Source organism: Ctenopharyngodon idella, chromosome 11, assembly GCF_019924925.1.
Source record: "Ctenopharyngodon idella isolate HZGC_01 chromosome 11, HZGC01, whole genome shotgun sequence".
NCBI classification, from domain to species: Eukaryota; Metazoa; Chordata; class Actinopteri; order Cypriniformes; family Xenocyprididae; genus Ctenopharyngodon; species Ctenopharyngodon idella.
The window spans coordinates 26,008,976-26,025,611 of NC_067230.1; the positions used below are offsets into that span (position 1 = coordinate 26,008,976).

The window sequence follows — 16,636 nt, forward strand, 5'->3', positions numbered from 1 at the left end:
TTGTTCCAAACCTGTATGAATTTCTGCTGAACACAAAAGAAGATATTTTGAAGAATATAAATATACCAAACCCAGCAGAAGAAAGAAATGTAGACAGGTTTGGAACAACATGAGGGTGAGTAAATGATGACAGAATTTTCATTTTTGGGTGAACTAATCCTTCAGCGCCCCCTGCTGCCTGCACACGTGAAGACTAACTTTAACACTACTAGGGCCTGTTTGCATCTTCAGCAGGTTTTTGTCTGGCTTATACAATATTTTGGTGTTTGATATATTACAAGGCACCTTTTATGAATTTCAAGAATCCTGATAGTATTTCCATCCCCATTGTAATCCCTATTAAAAACTATACTTTATTGTTTCAAATTATACTCATTTGTACAGAGACGAGAAAAAAAAAAGTCTCAAAGAACATGAAATGTCTATAGATCAAAGGAAAAAACAAATATAAATACAGAAACTGGACACAAATTCTGACCTAAAGACACTGACACCAATGACAGAAATGCAGCCCTGTTAAATTGATGGTGAGCAAAGTCAAAGTGATAAATAAAACTCTTCTGTTTCACGACAAGTTCATTCCAGCGTAATATGAGATGCCCACTACAGTGGCACGATTCAATCTGTAAAAGGAAGAGCTTAAAAAACAATCACAGACAAACAGATGAGCTCAGAGTGGCCATTGAGGTTTCCACAAACAGTTTAACACTAGAATTCATCATTTTCAGTCTCTACTGAAAATGTCTGAAAGCAAGTGGCATCAAGTGTTCTCTGTTTATCACTAGCTCCATAGAGATGCAAATTCTCCTGAAACTGGTCAGACTCACTCTAAAACTGTTCTTAGCATTGGCCCAATGGAACCACTTCTCTTATTGAATTTGCTGTAAATAGTTGCTTCCCATATTGCATTTTTGGCAGACATCAAATGGGAGACGTTTTATTCCAAGAAACCATCCAGAGTCAGGCTGGAGGTGGGCTTGCTTGTAACGGGCCTGGAAACCTTCTTCCTCTTGGACTTTATGGCGAGGGGTCGAATCTCAGATAGAGGAGACTGGTGCACATAGTTAAGGAAATGTTATGAACAAAAACAATAGCTCAAATAATTATTTCCATGCAAAATAGTAGCAATAAAACTATTTTCATGGGATAAGGATACAGGTTGGATAAATTTGGCTCTTCCTCCAAGTCCATCATAGCCAGATCTTACCTGGAATAAAAAGAAAGATACATGAAGGCAAACTTCACAAAAAAAATAAAACAAAACCAAATATACAGTAACATTTAAAAGGTTGGGTTCAGTAAAAAAATTTTTTTTAAAATGAATACTTATTATAAATGAGTTCTTCAGAACTTTCTATTTATCAAAGAATAAAAAAGACCATGGTTTCCAACAAAATATTAAGCAGCATACATTTTTTCAACATTGATAATAAGAAATGTTTCTTAAAGCAGCTAATCAGCATATTAGAATGAATTCTGAAGGATCATGTGACACTAAAGACTGGAATAATGTATGCTTCAATATGCTGAAAATTTCAGCTTTGATCACAGGAATAAATTACATTTTAAAATATATTAAAAGTTATTTAAAATTGTAATTTTTTACAATATTACTGTATGAAATAAATGCCTTCATAGTGAGCATAAAAACTACATGAATGATTCTGGAGAATAAGTTACAAAAGCATATATAAGTCTCTCACAGTGCCAAATTTGCATGGGTCCAGCATGCTCCCAAACGCGTTCTTTCTGAAGAGCAGCGAGTTCCTTAACAGGGGCCCCATCATGACATCATCTTCTTTAACACGAGCATTCTGAGAGCAAAAACACAGACACTTTACATTACACCCATTTACATTACACCCTACATCTAATCCAATGTCATATACTTCAACACCAAGACAGCCCGCTTGAACACATACACTACGTCCGTGTGCATTTTCCATGTTGTTGGATGAAGATCTGTGGAAAAAAGAAAAAAGGATATCACTAGAAATCAGATGAACAGTGTAACTAAACAGAATAGCTCAGAGTGAAAACTCACGCCGAAGGGTCCAGACGAATCTTCTTAGATGGGACCTGAACGGGTTTCTTCTCCACCTGTTCAGGTGTGTTAATGTCAAAGGTCAGGTTCAGGTCAATTTCCTGAGAGTCTGTCATCGGACCATGACCAGGTGGTTTAAACTCCAGAGGTGCAGGGCTGGAAATGCATAAATAATCATCCCTTTCAGCAGATCTATCAAATTAATTTGAAAGTATATGATCTTCCAAAGCAAGGACTAATTTCTAACCTTTCAAATACCAGTCTGCTGATGGCCTCGTTAGTGCGAGTTGGAGTGCTTAACGTCCGCTGAAGAATTTCCACCTTCTTCTTCAGGCTCTGTGAAACATCAGATATCAAACCAGGAGTTTAGAAACAAAGCTGTAAGGGTTAGTTTGGAATAACTGCCATTCAAATCAGCCACAAGGGGGTGCTTCTTCTCAGAGGATTTGGATACTTATTATAAATGCATTTTTCTAGAACAGTATGATTTCTCAGTTCATCTTTCCCTTGAATTTCATTTGCATATGAATTACGCAACTATTAACCTTAAAACCCTTTGAAGTGTGTTGATATAAAATTGGAAAAACAATCAATATTCAAAAATGCTGGGTTAAAATAGGGCTAACCCATTGGTTGGGGTAAATGTTTGACCAACCTGCCAGGCAGTTTTATTTAACTCATCTATTGTTTAAAAAAATACTAAATGGTTGGCTTAAAATGAACCCAGAATGGCCGGAAAATAAAAATCAGACACATTTTTATTAGAGGCAACAGTAATAATCAAAAGGTTAACATTTATTAATAAGCAATTTAATAAATGTTTATTATTTAATTATTAAACTTATTAATAAATGTTCATTTATTAAATATATTAATAAATGTTAATTTCCAACCTCTTTTGGGTTCATTTTAAGTGAGCAATTTAGTAATTTTTAAACAATAGTTGAGTTAAATAAAACTACCTAGCAGGTTAGGTCAAACATTTAACCCAACTACTGGGTTTGTCCATTTTTAACCCAGCATTTTTTGTAGGCTATAAGGATGTTTGTATATATTTCATATAACAAAATTGTGAACTTCTAACAGTGATCTCTTTGTCTGCATTGGACAGGTCTTTCTGAAGTGCCTTCATGTCCTCCTTTGTCCTGTTTGTCTCTGTAGTGGCTTTCTGCAACTGCAATAAAAAAAATGAAAAAGTGAACATAAATAAATAAATGCTAAAGAGAAGTAGAAAACAATCAATACGCAATTATACATTTCAAAATCATGATTTTTTGCTGTATAGTTTCAGAGAACACAAAGTAACCTTGCTGTTCGAAGAGATCAGTTCCCTTTTTAGCTTCTCACACATCTCATTTGTTGATTTGAGGCTTCCTTTCAGGTTGTCGTACTCCCTAAGGATAAATGTAATAAGTCTGAGCAAGTTCAAATATATATGAGGAAGCACAACTGGTGTTTTGGGGAAGTACTGATAGTTGGGGAAGTAAAACTACTGAGGTTTTATTTAAGTTTAAAACTATACAACTACACTAAATATACAGCGGTAAAACTTACTTTTTAAGTGAGATGCAGTAAATGGAGAGCTGTTCAACTGCAGACTGACCAACACCCATATCAGTGATCATGGCCTCCACTTCTGACCTTTGCCCCTGTAGGACCACATCTAAACTAAAGGACAGAAACATACACAAGAGAGCACATAAAATAAGAATAAGATAAATATTTATTATCCATATAACTTGTATCAAAACCTCAATAGACCATTTGGGTGTTTGCAAACAATTTTTGTTAAAATAACAGTTATTTATTTTAATCTAATTTATTCTATTTAATTGAATAATAACTACATATTTTTCATCACATTTTATTTATTTTAATCTAATTTATTTATTTACTTAGTTATTTTTTTTACAGTTTTTCTCTAGATTTTTCCTGGGACCCCTGAATTAAACAACAAAATCCTGTCTTAGACACATGATTAGTACCTCTCATAAGTTTTCATTTTGACTCGGAGTCGCTTGGCTTCCTCCTTGGCTGCCTGTCCTTCATTTTTCTGACTCTCCAAGAAATTCATCTGTTTCTGAGAATTTCATACACAACAAAAACAAGACCAGCATTAAATTACAGTGCAGAAAGCATGTAAGACTAATAAACAAGGTTTCCACTGAAATAAACATACCCGGAGGACAGAACACAGCATCTCTTTGTCTCCCATTTCCTTACGGACTCTTTCCAGGTCCTTCTTCTGCCTCTCAATTGTGTCTTTAAGAGTGTCCACTGACTTCTGCTTGTCCCTCCATTCTTTCTCTGGAATTCACAACATGCAAACATATAATATGGATGGATGGATGGATAGACGTTTTAAGGATCAAACAATAACTTGAGGAAATGATTTCCATCTTACCTTTTTCAGACAACACTGCTTTCATGCGATCAAGCTCATTCTGAAATCAGAACAATAAAATAAGGCAGTTTTTTCAATATACTCTGTTAAACTCTGAGCACTGAATAAATTCAGTGGCATGCTTTATCACCTGTAAACTTTCAGGGTCCACTGGCGTCCCATCTTCCTCTGGGGCTATGTCAAAAAACAGCTTGTTGATAATGTGTCGTGTGCTGACCTTAAACAGAAAGAGCGAGAGTTTCATTTCAGTCTAGACCTTCATTTAATCATACAGAAGAATTAGTTACAGTTAATTATTCACAGATAAAGCCAAAGGTTTACCTGTTTCCTGCATTGTGGGCAGGTTTTGCTTGGGGCCGTCTGAAACCACTGGAGAAGACTTTGTGGAAAGGAAAAGAAACATGGAAGGTCTTAAATGTCATTAAGAAACATTATTCACTGTTTAATTATTCAAACATTGACATTTCTAACTATTTGAATATAAATACTCTGTTTACAATTTGCCACAGCTTTTGACCACTGAACTTCATAACTTTATCAGGCATTTTTCAAAAATAATTTTATGGAGACTGCATAAAGAGCAATTTCTAGCCAGTTATTGTCTTTTGGCAGTGAGGATCCTGTGTTAAGCAATATGTAATGTTATAATAATTGTTGATATTATAAAGAAATATATAATATTATAAGATGAAGTCTCACCAATAAAATAAAACATACAGTAGGATAGTTGAAAAAGACACTTACCAGGCATAGTGAAAAGTGTGACCACAGTGAATTGCAGCCACATCTTTGGAATTATCAAAAAAATCTGAGCAGATGGTGCAGTATGCGCGAATGGGCATTGTTGATCTAAAATATTAGACACAAGAAAAAAAAACTCCATGTTGATGGAACGTTTTGTGTTTTGTTCATTACTGATGTGTTGTGTAATAGCCTGTGCTACCGGTTTATTACTTAATGTGCTGTATTTACTCACCCAGAAGACGCTGAGACGATTGAGGGGCCTTATTCAGATGAATTTGTTCAATTAAACGCCATAATCATGATTATATGTTTTGTTTTTGATTTAGTTTTGAGCCCCCGAAGACAGTGAAGCGGCGCGCTTAGTTCAAACGTAATGACTCCTCCTCTTCGATCGCGTCATCAACATACGACTCCGTACTGCCTGAGAAATTTACGAAAAACGTATTAGTATCAGATCGTTGTATAAAAAAACCAAGCGAGATTTATAAGATTTATGTGTTTAATTAAATATGACGTAAAAGCGTAGACATTGTATTGAGCAAAGTAACAATACTTAAATAAAACTACATGTTCCCGAATTAACAACTACATTTCCCATAGTACATCTCTTGCGGTACTGCGAGTCTTGAGTTGATTTTTGACCCAAGACAGGTCAACTTACACTGATTTGGATAAAGAGCGTTTAAGGTACAGTAACGATGTATTGTGTTATTAGGAGTCCAAACTGTGTGGATAACATCTGTTAGACGTGAGTAAATTAAAGTTGGCGCAGAAGAAGAAGTCTTGTAGTGAAATTCAACAGTTTTTAGAGGTTTAGCTCCGCTGCTAGTGCGTTAGCCGGTCAGTAGATTTATGCACAAATTAGAAAATCCACAAATCTTCTATATCTCAAGACTGCCATTAACATAAACTATGTTTTACAGTTTTAAGTCGAGGAGCTTTTTAATAATAGCGTTGAATTTTAGTTAAAAACGTACTGTTATAAATAATTATTGTCGTAAATGTATGCTAATATTTCTTTAATAATTATTAACACATTATTATTATTAACATTACAGAGGAATATCAGCATAGATTTTTATAACAGTTCTTCAGAGTGATTTATACTTGCATGAAGTTCTTAATTACATGATAGAACTTTTACCCAAAAATGAAAATTATGCCTTTATTCACTGTTGTTGGCCACTATGAGCCAATGTCAGAAGTTAGCTTTTTATAACGGAGGATTTAACTAATTCCTGGTTCCTCTTTTAATGTGTCTTTCTGTAATTTCACTTCCAGACACTGATGGAAACTCTATAAATTGTGCTGTAGAGATCATGCAGTGAATAGCTCCAGGCACTGACTGGCACTGCAGGACACTGCTTCCTCTCCTCTGCCGGGTTTCTCTTGTGCTTAATGCCAGGATGGCGGCAGATGTCCACAATAAGGGTGTATCCTGGGAGATTAAAAATGGCAACTTGGCGCCATCAGATAGACTCCGGCAGGACCGATCAGACAGTCCTACCCCCGGCCTGGTAGAGGGGACAGAGCCAGGTTAGTGTCACAGTTCACACTCTCAGTTATAAAGCTGTGTAATGATTAGACGCAAACAGATACTGTTTTTGTCCAGGAGTGTAATCTTTATTTTCCTTTGAAAGATTTTTGTTGCCAAAGTTTTTTATGATGCTGTAACAAAGTAGTTAATAATACCTATATGATTCTTAAGCCTACATGTTGGTCCTCTATAAACAAACCACACCTTTTTTTTTCTTAGTCATGCTTATCCTCGTAATAATTAGGGCCCGAGCACTGATGGTGTGAGGACCCTATTGTAATTGCTCAGTCAAATATTCTTCTTCTCTGAAATTAATCACATTTTTGAGGGCCTAAACATCCTTGAAAACTCATGAAACTTTGCACACACATCAGAAGTGGTGAAAATTTACATCTGATGTGGATTTCAGAATTGGGTGTGGCAAAATGGCTCGATAGTGGCACCTACAAAATTTCAATTAAGTGCCCTTTGCACTACATTTCACGTATTGGTATGAAATTCGGTAGACACGTGTAACATCCCAATACCTACAAAAAAGTCCCTGGGTGCCAAATCTGAAAACCCAACAGGAAGTGAGATATTTTGAATTTTCTTTACAAAATTTTTGCAGTTTTTGCCATTTCCAGTTGTTGTACTTTAACAAACTCCTCTAATCAGATTAACATCATATTTGGTCAGTCTAATCTAAAGGCCTTTGCGACGTTAAATTGCGAAGATCTTGAATTTTCGCTGAAGGGCGTGTCCGTGGCGGCCTGACAAAATTCGATGCTTCGCCATGAAACAGGAAGTTGTTGTAACTCAGGCTTACAATGTCCAATCTGCCCCAAACTTCACATGTTTTATTAGAGCCCTGGCCTGAAGACATCTACATGGCAATATTCAGTTACAGTCATAGCGCCACCTGTGGGTAACAGGAAATAACTTGTTTTACACTGTGATTAACTCCTCATAGCGATTTAACCAGATCAACATCGTATTTGGTCAGTCTAATCTAAAGGCCTTAATGATGTTAAATCTTCAGTTTTCGCTGAAGGGCGTGTCCGTGGCGGCCTGACAAAGTCTGATGTTTCGCCATGAAAGAGGAAGCTGTTGTAACTCAGGCATACAATGTCCGATCTGCCCCAAACTTATAATATTCAGTTATATCCAATAATATAACTTATAATATTCAGTTAATATCCAATATTCAGTTAGTCATAGCGCCACCTGCTGGCAACAGGAAATGACATGCTCTGCACTGTAATTCACTCCCAGAAACACATTTAAATATGCCATGAAGTACCAAACATGCTAGAAACGTTTAATCATGCAACACTTAGCTAAGTGCTAAAGTATGCGATTAACACCACGAAACAGGAAGTTGTTGTAACTCAGGCATACAGTGTCCAATCTGCTACAAACTTCACATGTTTGATAATAGTCCTGGCCTGAAGAAAAACTACATGGCAATATTCAGACCACCTGTTGGCAGCAGGAAGTGTGGCACGTCGAAATGACTTTGCCATAATTCTCCTGTATTTACTCGCTTACATGCATCTCGCCCACTATTCACTGTTTTCCTAAGGCCAACGGGTGGGGGTGGCCCCGGGTGCGAGGGCCCTTTCAACACTGCTTGCAGCTTTAATATCCCATTGTATTTCCTGTAGTGAATGATCAAATAATCCATATGTCCGTCTATATGTGATAGATGACTAAAGTCTTAGAACTAGTTTAGTCATGTAAATGATTCTTTACAGAAGTTGAAGTTTATCTCAACAGTTTCATAATGATATAAAAGCTTCAAAGAAGTCTTCTGGAGGATTTCCCAGAAGCTGCAGGAGTATGAGAGGAAAGTCAAAAAATATATATTTAAGAGAAAGAATGTATTTAAAATAATATGTTTAAGAAAAATGTGTTATATTTATATATATTAGAAATTATATAAATATATACAGTAAATGCGATAAGTAATCGCGATTAATCATTTGACAGCACTAGAAAATACTTAAAAACAATAGTATTGTGAAATATTATTACAATTTAATTACAATCTTCAGTGTCACATGATCCTTCTGAAATCAAACTAATATGCTGATTTGATGCTCAAGTACCATTTCTTCTTATTATTATTATAATTAATGTTAAAAACAGTTGTTCTGCTTAATATTTTTGAGAAAACCGTGATTTTTTTTGAAGTCTTTGATGAATGGAAAATTCAAAAGCATTTATTTGAAACAGAAGCCTTTTGTAACATTATAAATGTCTTTATTTCTTTACTTTCCTTGCTGAATAAAAGCAAGGAGGCAAAAAAAATAAAACATAAATAAAAAAAACTTACTGACCCCAAACTTTTGAATGGTGGTTTATTTTGATGTAATACAATTTTAAGACAACAAAATGAGAAAATTGCTGAAAATTAATTGTAAATTAACTCTTTATTTACATATTTTACTGAAAATCCACTCAAAAATACTTCTTTTTCTTGATTACTTATCATCCATTGACTACACTGTGATTACATGAATGATACCTCAAATCATATAGCCTGTTGAACAGAGGTGTGCTACAGTATTTTTCTAAGCAATGTGTCACTTCTTGGCAGGTGCCGGACAGGAGGGCGCCATGTTCGTTCACGCCCAGTCTTTTGAGGACCTGACTGCTGACAGTGAGTCTAACACTGATGACAAATCTGCAGAGGTGGGCGACACTAATCTTGAGAACGCTCAAGAAGCGGCTCTGGAAGGAGATGAGAAGGAAGTGCAGGAGGAAAGCTTAGAGGCTGAACTTGGTCAGGGGGGCAAAGAGGAGGTGCAGAGCAGCAACAAGGCAAAAGAGGAGGATGTGACAAGCGAAACGTGGCGGAGTCACAGGAAGCATGTGTTTGTCTTAAGTGAGGCGGGGAAACCCATCTACACACGCTACGGCACAGAGGAGGCGCTCTCCAGCATCATGGGAGTCATGATGTTACTCATGTCATTTGTAGAAGATAAGAAGAACATCATACGCTCCATCCATGCAGGTAAGATATGTCCAGAAAAAAACAAAAAGGAAAGTAGATGATATTGATGTATGTGCACTACCATTCAAAAGTTTTTTTTAACACGGTTTCAATATCAACACTGATAATAATATGAAATGTTACTTGAGCAGCAAATCAGCATATTAGAATGATTTCTGAAGGATCATGTGACTCTGAAGACTGGAGTAATGATGCTGAAAATTCAGCTTTTCCATCACATGAATAAATTATATTTTAAAATATATTAAAAAATAGAAAACAGTTATTTCAAATTTAAATCATATTTCACAATATTACTGTTTTTACTGTATTTTTTATCAAATAAATGCAGCCTTGGAGAAAAAAAATCTTGCCAGAACTTGAGAATGGTAGTGTATACTTAAAATATTTGAAATTTTTTATCATAAACATCATTTATTATTTAGTAATAATATTTATTAAAATTATTTTATTTTATGATTAAAAAAACTGACTTATGCTTTGCTTTTTGGCCTTATATTGTGTTTTAACTAAATTCAACAAAATGCAAATGCACTATTCAAGGAGTTTTTGCCCTGCGAAGAATATAGTATAGACATTTTTGTGTGTAAACATCTCTTTCAGATGGCTACAGGGTGGTATTCCTGCGGAAGAGCCCTCTCATCCTGGTGGGCGTCTTTCGTACGAGCTGCTCTGACCGGGAATTGACACGAGAGCTTCATTATGTCTACTACCAGATCGTTAGCCTGCTCACTCTCACTCAGCTGAACCACGTCTTCCAGCACCGGCAGAGCTACGACCTGCGGCGCCTGCTGGCCGGCTCAGAGCACCTGACCGACAGCCTGCTGCGGCTCCTGGACCGAGATCCGGGGCTGCTGCTGAGCGCCGTGATGTGCCTGCCTTTGGCCAGCTCAGCCCGTGACGTGGTCTCCTCCAGCTTGCAGGCTGCTAAAGCCAAGAACCTGGTATTCTCCATCCTGCTAGCAGGAGACAGGCTGGTGACGCTGGTGCGCAAAAAGGACCAGTTCCTGCACCATATGGATCTGCACTTGCTCTTCAACTTGGTCGTTTCTTCGTCCTCCTTCCGTGAAGGCGAGGGGTGGACGCCCATATGTCTGCCCAAGTTTAACCCAGCTGGATTTTTCCACGCACATATTTCTTACCTGGAACCGGCCTCTGATCTGTGTCTGATCCTGGTATCCACCGATCGAGAGGATTTCTTTAACCTCTCCGACTGCAAGAAGAGGTTTCTGGAGCGTTTGCGCAGACGCAGTGCATATCAATCCCTGCAGGAAGCACTGAACATGCCAAGTTATCCCGTCTCACAGGTCGGCATACCTGAGCTGCGACACTTTGTGTACAAATCTAAAAGCTCTGGGCTCTATACAAGGTAAGAGTGTCTAGTGATGATCGTGAAAAGAAAAGACAATAAATGATGGATGGTTGGATGGATGAATGGATGATAGATTGATTGATTGATGGATGGATGGATGGATGGATGGATGGTTGGTTGGATGGAAGATAGATAGATAGACAGACAGACAGACAGACAGGCATTGGAGCTTTATATTCATTGCTTTCTCCTGCATTTTATGTAACTTTCTGGTTTTTCCTGTCAGCCCTGACCTTCCAGCACCATACCAGGAAGAAGAGGAGCACGAAAGGCTGATGGGATTGTACCAGCACCTGCACAGCTGCCTGCATAACCCCACACGCCCCCTACGCTACATTTACCGCTGCGCAGAGACTGAAAACCTTTATGCCTTGGTGAGTCTGCTGTTTAAGTGTATTATTGGATACATTTCAGAGATTTTGTTATGTGTATGTATTCTTGAGGAGGTATCCAGTTAAAGGGTTAGTTCCCCCAAAATTCTGTCATTATTTACTCACCCTCAAATTGTTGCAAGCCTGTTTGAATTTCTATCATCTGCTGAGCACAAAAGAAGATATTTTGAAGAACATGGGTTATCAAACAGTTGATGGGGCCCCAGTGACTTCCATAATATGGAAAAAATACTGTAGAAAACAATGGAGCCCATCAACTGCCAAATAGTTCAAAAGAACAGCATTTATTTGAAATTGAAATCTTTTGTAACAATGTAAAAGTCTTTACTGTCACTTCTCATCAATTTAATGCATTTTTGCTGAGTGTTTCTGATTTCTGAAGTTGGCAGTACCTTAAGTGCATTAAAACCCTGGGGTTTTTGCTGCTTTCTGTCTTTCTTACTTTGTCAAACCCCACCTCTCTATAGGTAACAAGTGGTTTCGAGCTCTACCTCTGCTTCAGTCCTTTGGGAACAAAGGGACTCGCTGTATCTGCTGTCAACAAACTCCTGAAGTGGATCAGGAAGGAGGAGGATCGTCTGTTTATACTCAGTCCTTTAACATACTGAGCCAGTTCAGGCAGTCCTAAACACCTGAAACAATATAACACTAGTGAACGTCTGACCTCAGACTGCTGGAAGAGCAGCATCTGTGACCCTATGTGAATGCATGAATATGCGAAAGGATGCTGTCAGATATTAAGGGCTTGATTGTTATTTTGAGGGCTACTCACACTGGGGAAACTACAGTCAGTGTAATCAGGAAGGTTTGAAACTGAGTAAAAGGTGTGGAAAACTGTTGTGAAAGTATACTATATTGCTTTTAAATGTGGCTCTGTAAGCAGCAGCAAAACACTGAAGGCAGTAGATTAGAACTACACAATCTAATAAATGCTTACAATGTCTGTACGCTGCTGGAGACTGAACATCTAGGTTTTTGCTTTTTAAATATATAATAGACCTGTCACTGTTTCAACCTAACATCTATAGTTTTAAATGAGCCAAGTTAAGTAATACTGATTGCATTAATAGATTATTGAGCTGTGGCCTTCGTATTTCTTTATCAGAGTTTTTTATCTTCTCATGAAAATAAACATTCAGTTCATGTTTCACGTTAGGTGTGATGTGATGGGAGCGTTTCTTTTAAGAGACATGACTGACATTGCAAAAACCCGAAGCATGGCTCATTTTAAAGAGGAATCCACTAATGAATTGCTTGGTATAAAGATCTCTCTGTCATAGTGTCAAAAGTTTCAACGACTGACCATGTGTTGCTACTGAGTGCCTCTCCAAATCTATTACTAAGGACCAGTTGAATCAGAGATAGTAACTTTTTATATTATGATTTTCTTCTCTGTTTCATAGTTGCACTTGATTAATTTGTTACTAATGCTTTAATTTGAATGAATATGTGACACTGTGTGTCAGGAGGGCTTATAATGTACTAAGGTCTTTTTATTCCAGTCCTGTGGGAAATCGTGGGATAAATGACGTAGATGTTAATATTTGCCAGAGGAAAGTAATTTGTATATCTGGTGTTTCAAAAATATTTGTGGTGTTGCCAGCGCTCATGCTTGTTTATTTTCTGTCTAACGCAATTTTGACGCATCAAGTTGAAAACAATGTTAAGAAATTAAATGCATTTACTGAAGATATACATTTTGCCATATGTTTATCTTTTAGATAATTCCTCAAATGAAAAGTTACATGATACAGTTGTTTTAGCATATACTTGACGTGATTGACTGCTATTACTTTTGATTATTTAGTCATGTCTGATCCAGATATTTACTCCTTATAGTTTTTACTGATGAATATAAAATAAGAATAAAAGTAGCAATAAAAAATAATAGTAAACAAGACAAATAACCAAAGAATAACATGTTGATCTAATATATCATCATTTGTTAAATGGTCCTATATTAAATCTTTGTGTGTTAAGATTTGTGTCGTTAAATCTTACCGACCCCAAACTTTTAAAGCTTTATTTCTTTTTTCTTTTTTAAAGAAGTCTTGGTCACCAAAGCTGCATTTATTTATTCAAAAATACAGTAAAAAGTAATTCTATTAAATATTATTACCATTTAAAATAACTTTTTTCTTTTTTAATATGTTTTAAAATGTAAAGCGGAATTTTCAGAATCATTACTCAAGTCTTCAGTGTCACATGACCCTTAAAAAATCATTCTAATTATGCTTGCGTATTTGGTAATAAGGAACATTTCTTATTATTATCAATGTTGACAACAGTTGTGTTGCTTAATTTTTTTTTTTTTTTTTTTTTTTTGAAAACCATGCTTTTATTTCAGATGATGGTGAATGAAAAGAACAACATTTACTTGAAATGGAAATCTTTTGTAACATTAAAAAAACTCTGTACTGTCACTTATGATCTTTTTAATGCGTCCTTGTTGAATAGAAGTATTATTTTCTTAAAAATAACTCCAGACTTTAAAACTCATGTATCTAGAGAGAACTAAGTATCTAAACTGATGCTTACAGTATATAGAGAAATTTGGTTTAGTTGCTGTGGTTGTGAATAAACTCACGCTATTCTTGATGAAATAGGAAAGATGATACGAGGGAAAAAGACGTGAAATGCGAAAGCATGCAAATCAGGGATGCCACAATTCTCAATACAACACTGAACCATTCAGTACAACATCCAGTGGGGCTCCACTGCTGTCAATACGTCATATCTTGCAGTGAATAAATAATTCTAAAATTAAAAAAAGGGATGAATGCTAATGGGATTTCTATCATAATTTAAAATTTAATCCTAATGAAATAAAATTTTGTAAGAATCAAATATTCTACTAAACTCAAGCATACTTCTTGATGTTCATAAAAGGGCCAAAGGAAGGGCATATTTTACCCTGTATTCCTTCAACAACTGAAAGTCTGTTTTCAAAGGTGGACAGTTTGTTTTAAAAATATCTGCTTACAGAAACATGCAGAAAGATTAATGCAGTTTATCAGCCTGTATCATCTTCCACAGCAGACTGAATTGAGAGGGGATTTTGTCATTGGGTACAGTAGTCAGATATGCTTGCACAGGTTCCTGTTTTATATATATTGTTTTTTGTTTGTTGTTTTCCCCAAATATGTAAAAATGACATTTGCATTTAGCTGTAGCCTGTAGGAAAAAATGCAGCATGCAAATAAGTAGGAAAATGCATATCGCATATTCATACTGTTGCAAGAAAAAGTATGTGAACCACTTGCACAATCTGTGAAAATATGCAAAATTTTAACAAAATAAGAGAGATCATGCAAAATGCATGTTATTTTTTATTTAGTACTGTCCTGATTAAGATATTTGACATAAAAGATGTTTACATATAATCCACAAGACAAAAAAATAGCTGTATTTATTAAAATGACCCAGTTCAAAAGTTTGTGAACCATTGATTCTTAATACTGTGTGTGGTTACCTGGATGATCTACGACTGTTTTTTTGTTGTGTGATGGTTGTTCATGAGTCCCTTGTTTGTCCTGAGCAGTTAAACTGAGCTCTGTTCTTCAGAAAAAATCTCCAGGTCCCAAAAATTCTTCAGTTTTCCACCATCTTTTGCACATTTGAACCCTCTACAGCAGTGACTGAATGATTTTGAGATCCATCTTTTCACATGGAGGACAACTGAGGGACTCAAACACAACTATTAAAAAAGGTTCAAACATTCACTGATGCTCCAGAAGGAGAAACGATGCATTAAGAGTCGGGGGGTGAAAACTTTTGAACAGGATGAAGAGGTCCAAATTTTTCTTATTTCGCTTAAATATCATTTATTTTATTTTTTTTTCATTTAGTACTGCCCTTCGGAAGCAACAGAAAATACTTGCATGTTTCCCGGAAGGCAAATTAAATACAGTTTACCTTGATCTTCAAATTCCAAATGTTTTCACCCCCCATCTATTAAGGCATCATGTTTTTTTCTGGAGCATCAGTGAATGTTTGAACCTTTTTTAAAAGTTGTGTTTGAGTCCCTCAATTGTCCTCAGTGTGAAAAGACGGATCTTAAAATCATTCAGTCACTGCTGTAAAAGGGTTCAAATATGCAAAAAATGCTGGAAAACTGAAGAATCTGCAGGACCTGGAGATTTTTTCTGAAGAACAGAGCTCAGTTTAACTGCTCAGAGCAAACAAGGGACTCATGAACAACCATCACAAAACCAAAAAACAGTCGAAGATCATCCAGGTAACCACACACAGTATTAAGAATCAATGGATCACATATTATGAATGGGGTTATTTTAATAAATTCAGCTATTTTTCTTGTGGATTAATGTAAACATCTTTTATGTAAAATATCTTACTCAGGACAGTACTAAATAAAAAATAACATGCATTTTGTATTATCTCCCTTACTTTGTTAAAATTAACATTTTCACAGATTCTGCAAGTGGTTCACATACTTTTTCTTGCAACTGTATATTACATATAAATAATCCTGAATCCTGAATAATTTGAATTAGGGGGAAAACACAGCAAACAAACACAAACTATTATTTACCAGGTACAGTAGCCTATATAAAATACAGTGGAAATAGTTGATGTCGAGAAAGTAAAATCACATTTATTTATTTATTTTCAATCAGTAATCACAGGTTGGTGTTACTGAATCATTGTCACCAAGTTGGACTTAACTTTTTTTTATATATTTGACATTTTGAATTTCTCCAAATGTGTTCAAAAGAATGAACAGACATTCCCAATTGCTCAACCTTATGCATAATAAAGTATTATTCCTATTATTATATTAGACTTTCAAGCTTCAAAAATACACAAAACACCATAAGTATCATAAAACTGACCCATAGGGCTTGTGTGTTATATTTACATCTTCTCAATCTAACAATACACTTTTTAGAAGAAAAGGTTCTATAGGTTCTAAAGGTTCCCCTCAAGCATAGACATGAAAATGCACTATCCAAAAATGGTTGCAATTCATGAATGCTTTGGAATACAGACCTAGGGTTGGTCTCTTTAGTGTTAAGTTTACTGTAAAACAAACGTACTGTTCTAAACATTTTTTATTTTATATAAAACACATATATTTTACAAAATAATTTTTACTCTAAACTTACTATAAAATCAAAGCCATAT

The 16,636-nt window shown here is 35.8% G+C and overlaps 2 protein-coding genes across 3 annotated transcripts; one reads left to right on the forward strand and one right to left on the reverse strand.

Moving 5' to 3' along the window:
- Positions 1-333: 333 nt before the first annotated feature.
- traip (TRAF-interacting protein) lies at positions 334-5,593 on the reverse strand. The gene is made up of 16 exons (XM_051912608.1): positions 5,425-5,593; positions 5,193-5,297; positions 4,770-4,827; positions 4,579-4,665; positions 4,449-4,488; positions 4,224-4,351; positions 4,030-4,124; positions 3,599-3,712; positions 3,351-3,438; positions 3,129-3,218; positions 2,292-2,380; positions 2,045-2,200; positions 1,923-1,962; positions 1,704-1,814; positions 1,157-1,207; positions 334-1,051 (listed from the first exon to the last, which is right to left on the reverse strand). The coding sequence occupies exons 2-16, from the start codon at positions 5,288-5,290 to the stop codon at positions 938-940; spliced, it is 1,359 nt and encodes a 452-aa protein (XP_051768568.1). The 5' UTR covers positions 5,291-5,297; positions 5,425-5,593; the 3' UTR covers positions 334-937.
- A 44-nt stretch (positions 5,594-5,637) lies between these two features.
- Positions 5,638-13,184, forward strand: mon1a (MON1 secretory trafficking family member A). Of its 2 annotated transcripts, none has more exons than XM_051912606.1 (6): positions 5,638-5,879; positions 6,474-6,728; positions 9,311-9,727; positions 10,331-11,096; positions 11,326-11,473; positions 11,959-13,184. In XM_051912606.1, exons 2-6 carry the CDS (start codon positions 6,599-6,601, stop codon positions 12,097-12,099), a joined length of 1,602 nt encoding a protein of 533 aa, XP_051768566.1. In that variant the 5' UTR covers positions 5,638-5,879; positions 6,474-6,598; the 3' UTR covers positions 12,100-13,184. The 2 variants fall into 2 exon arrangements, with proteins under 2 accessions (XP_051768566.1, XP_051768567.1); XM_051912607.1 differs by having other exon boundaries at positions 5,817-5,940.
- Positions 13,185-16,636: the final 3,452 nt, after the last annotated feature.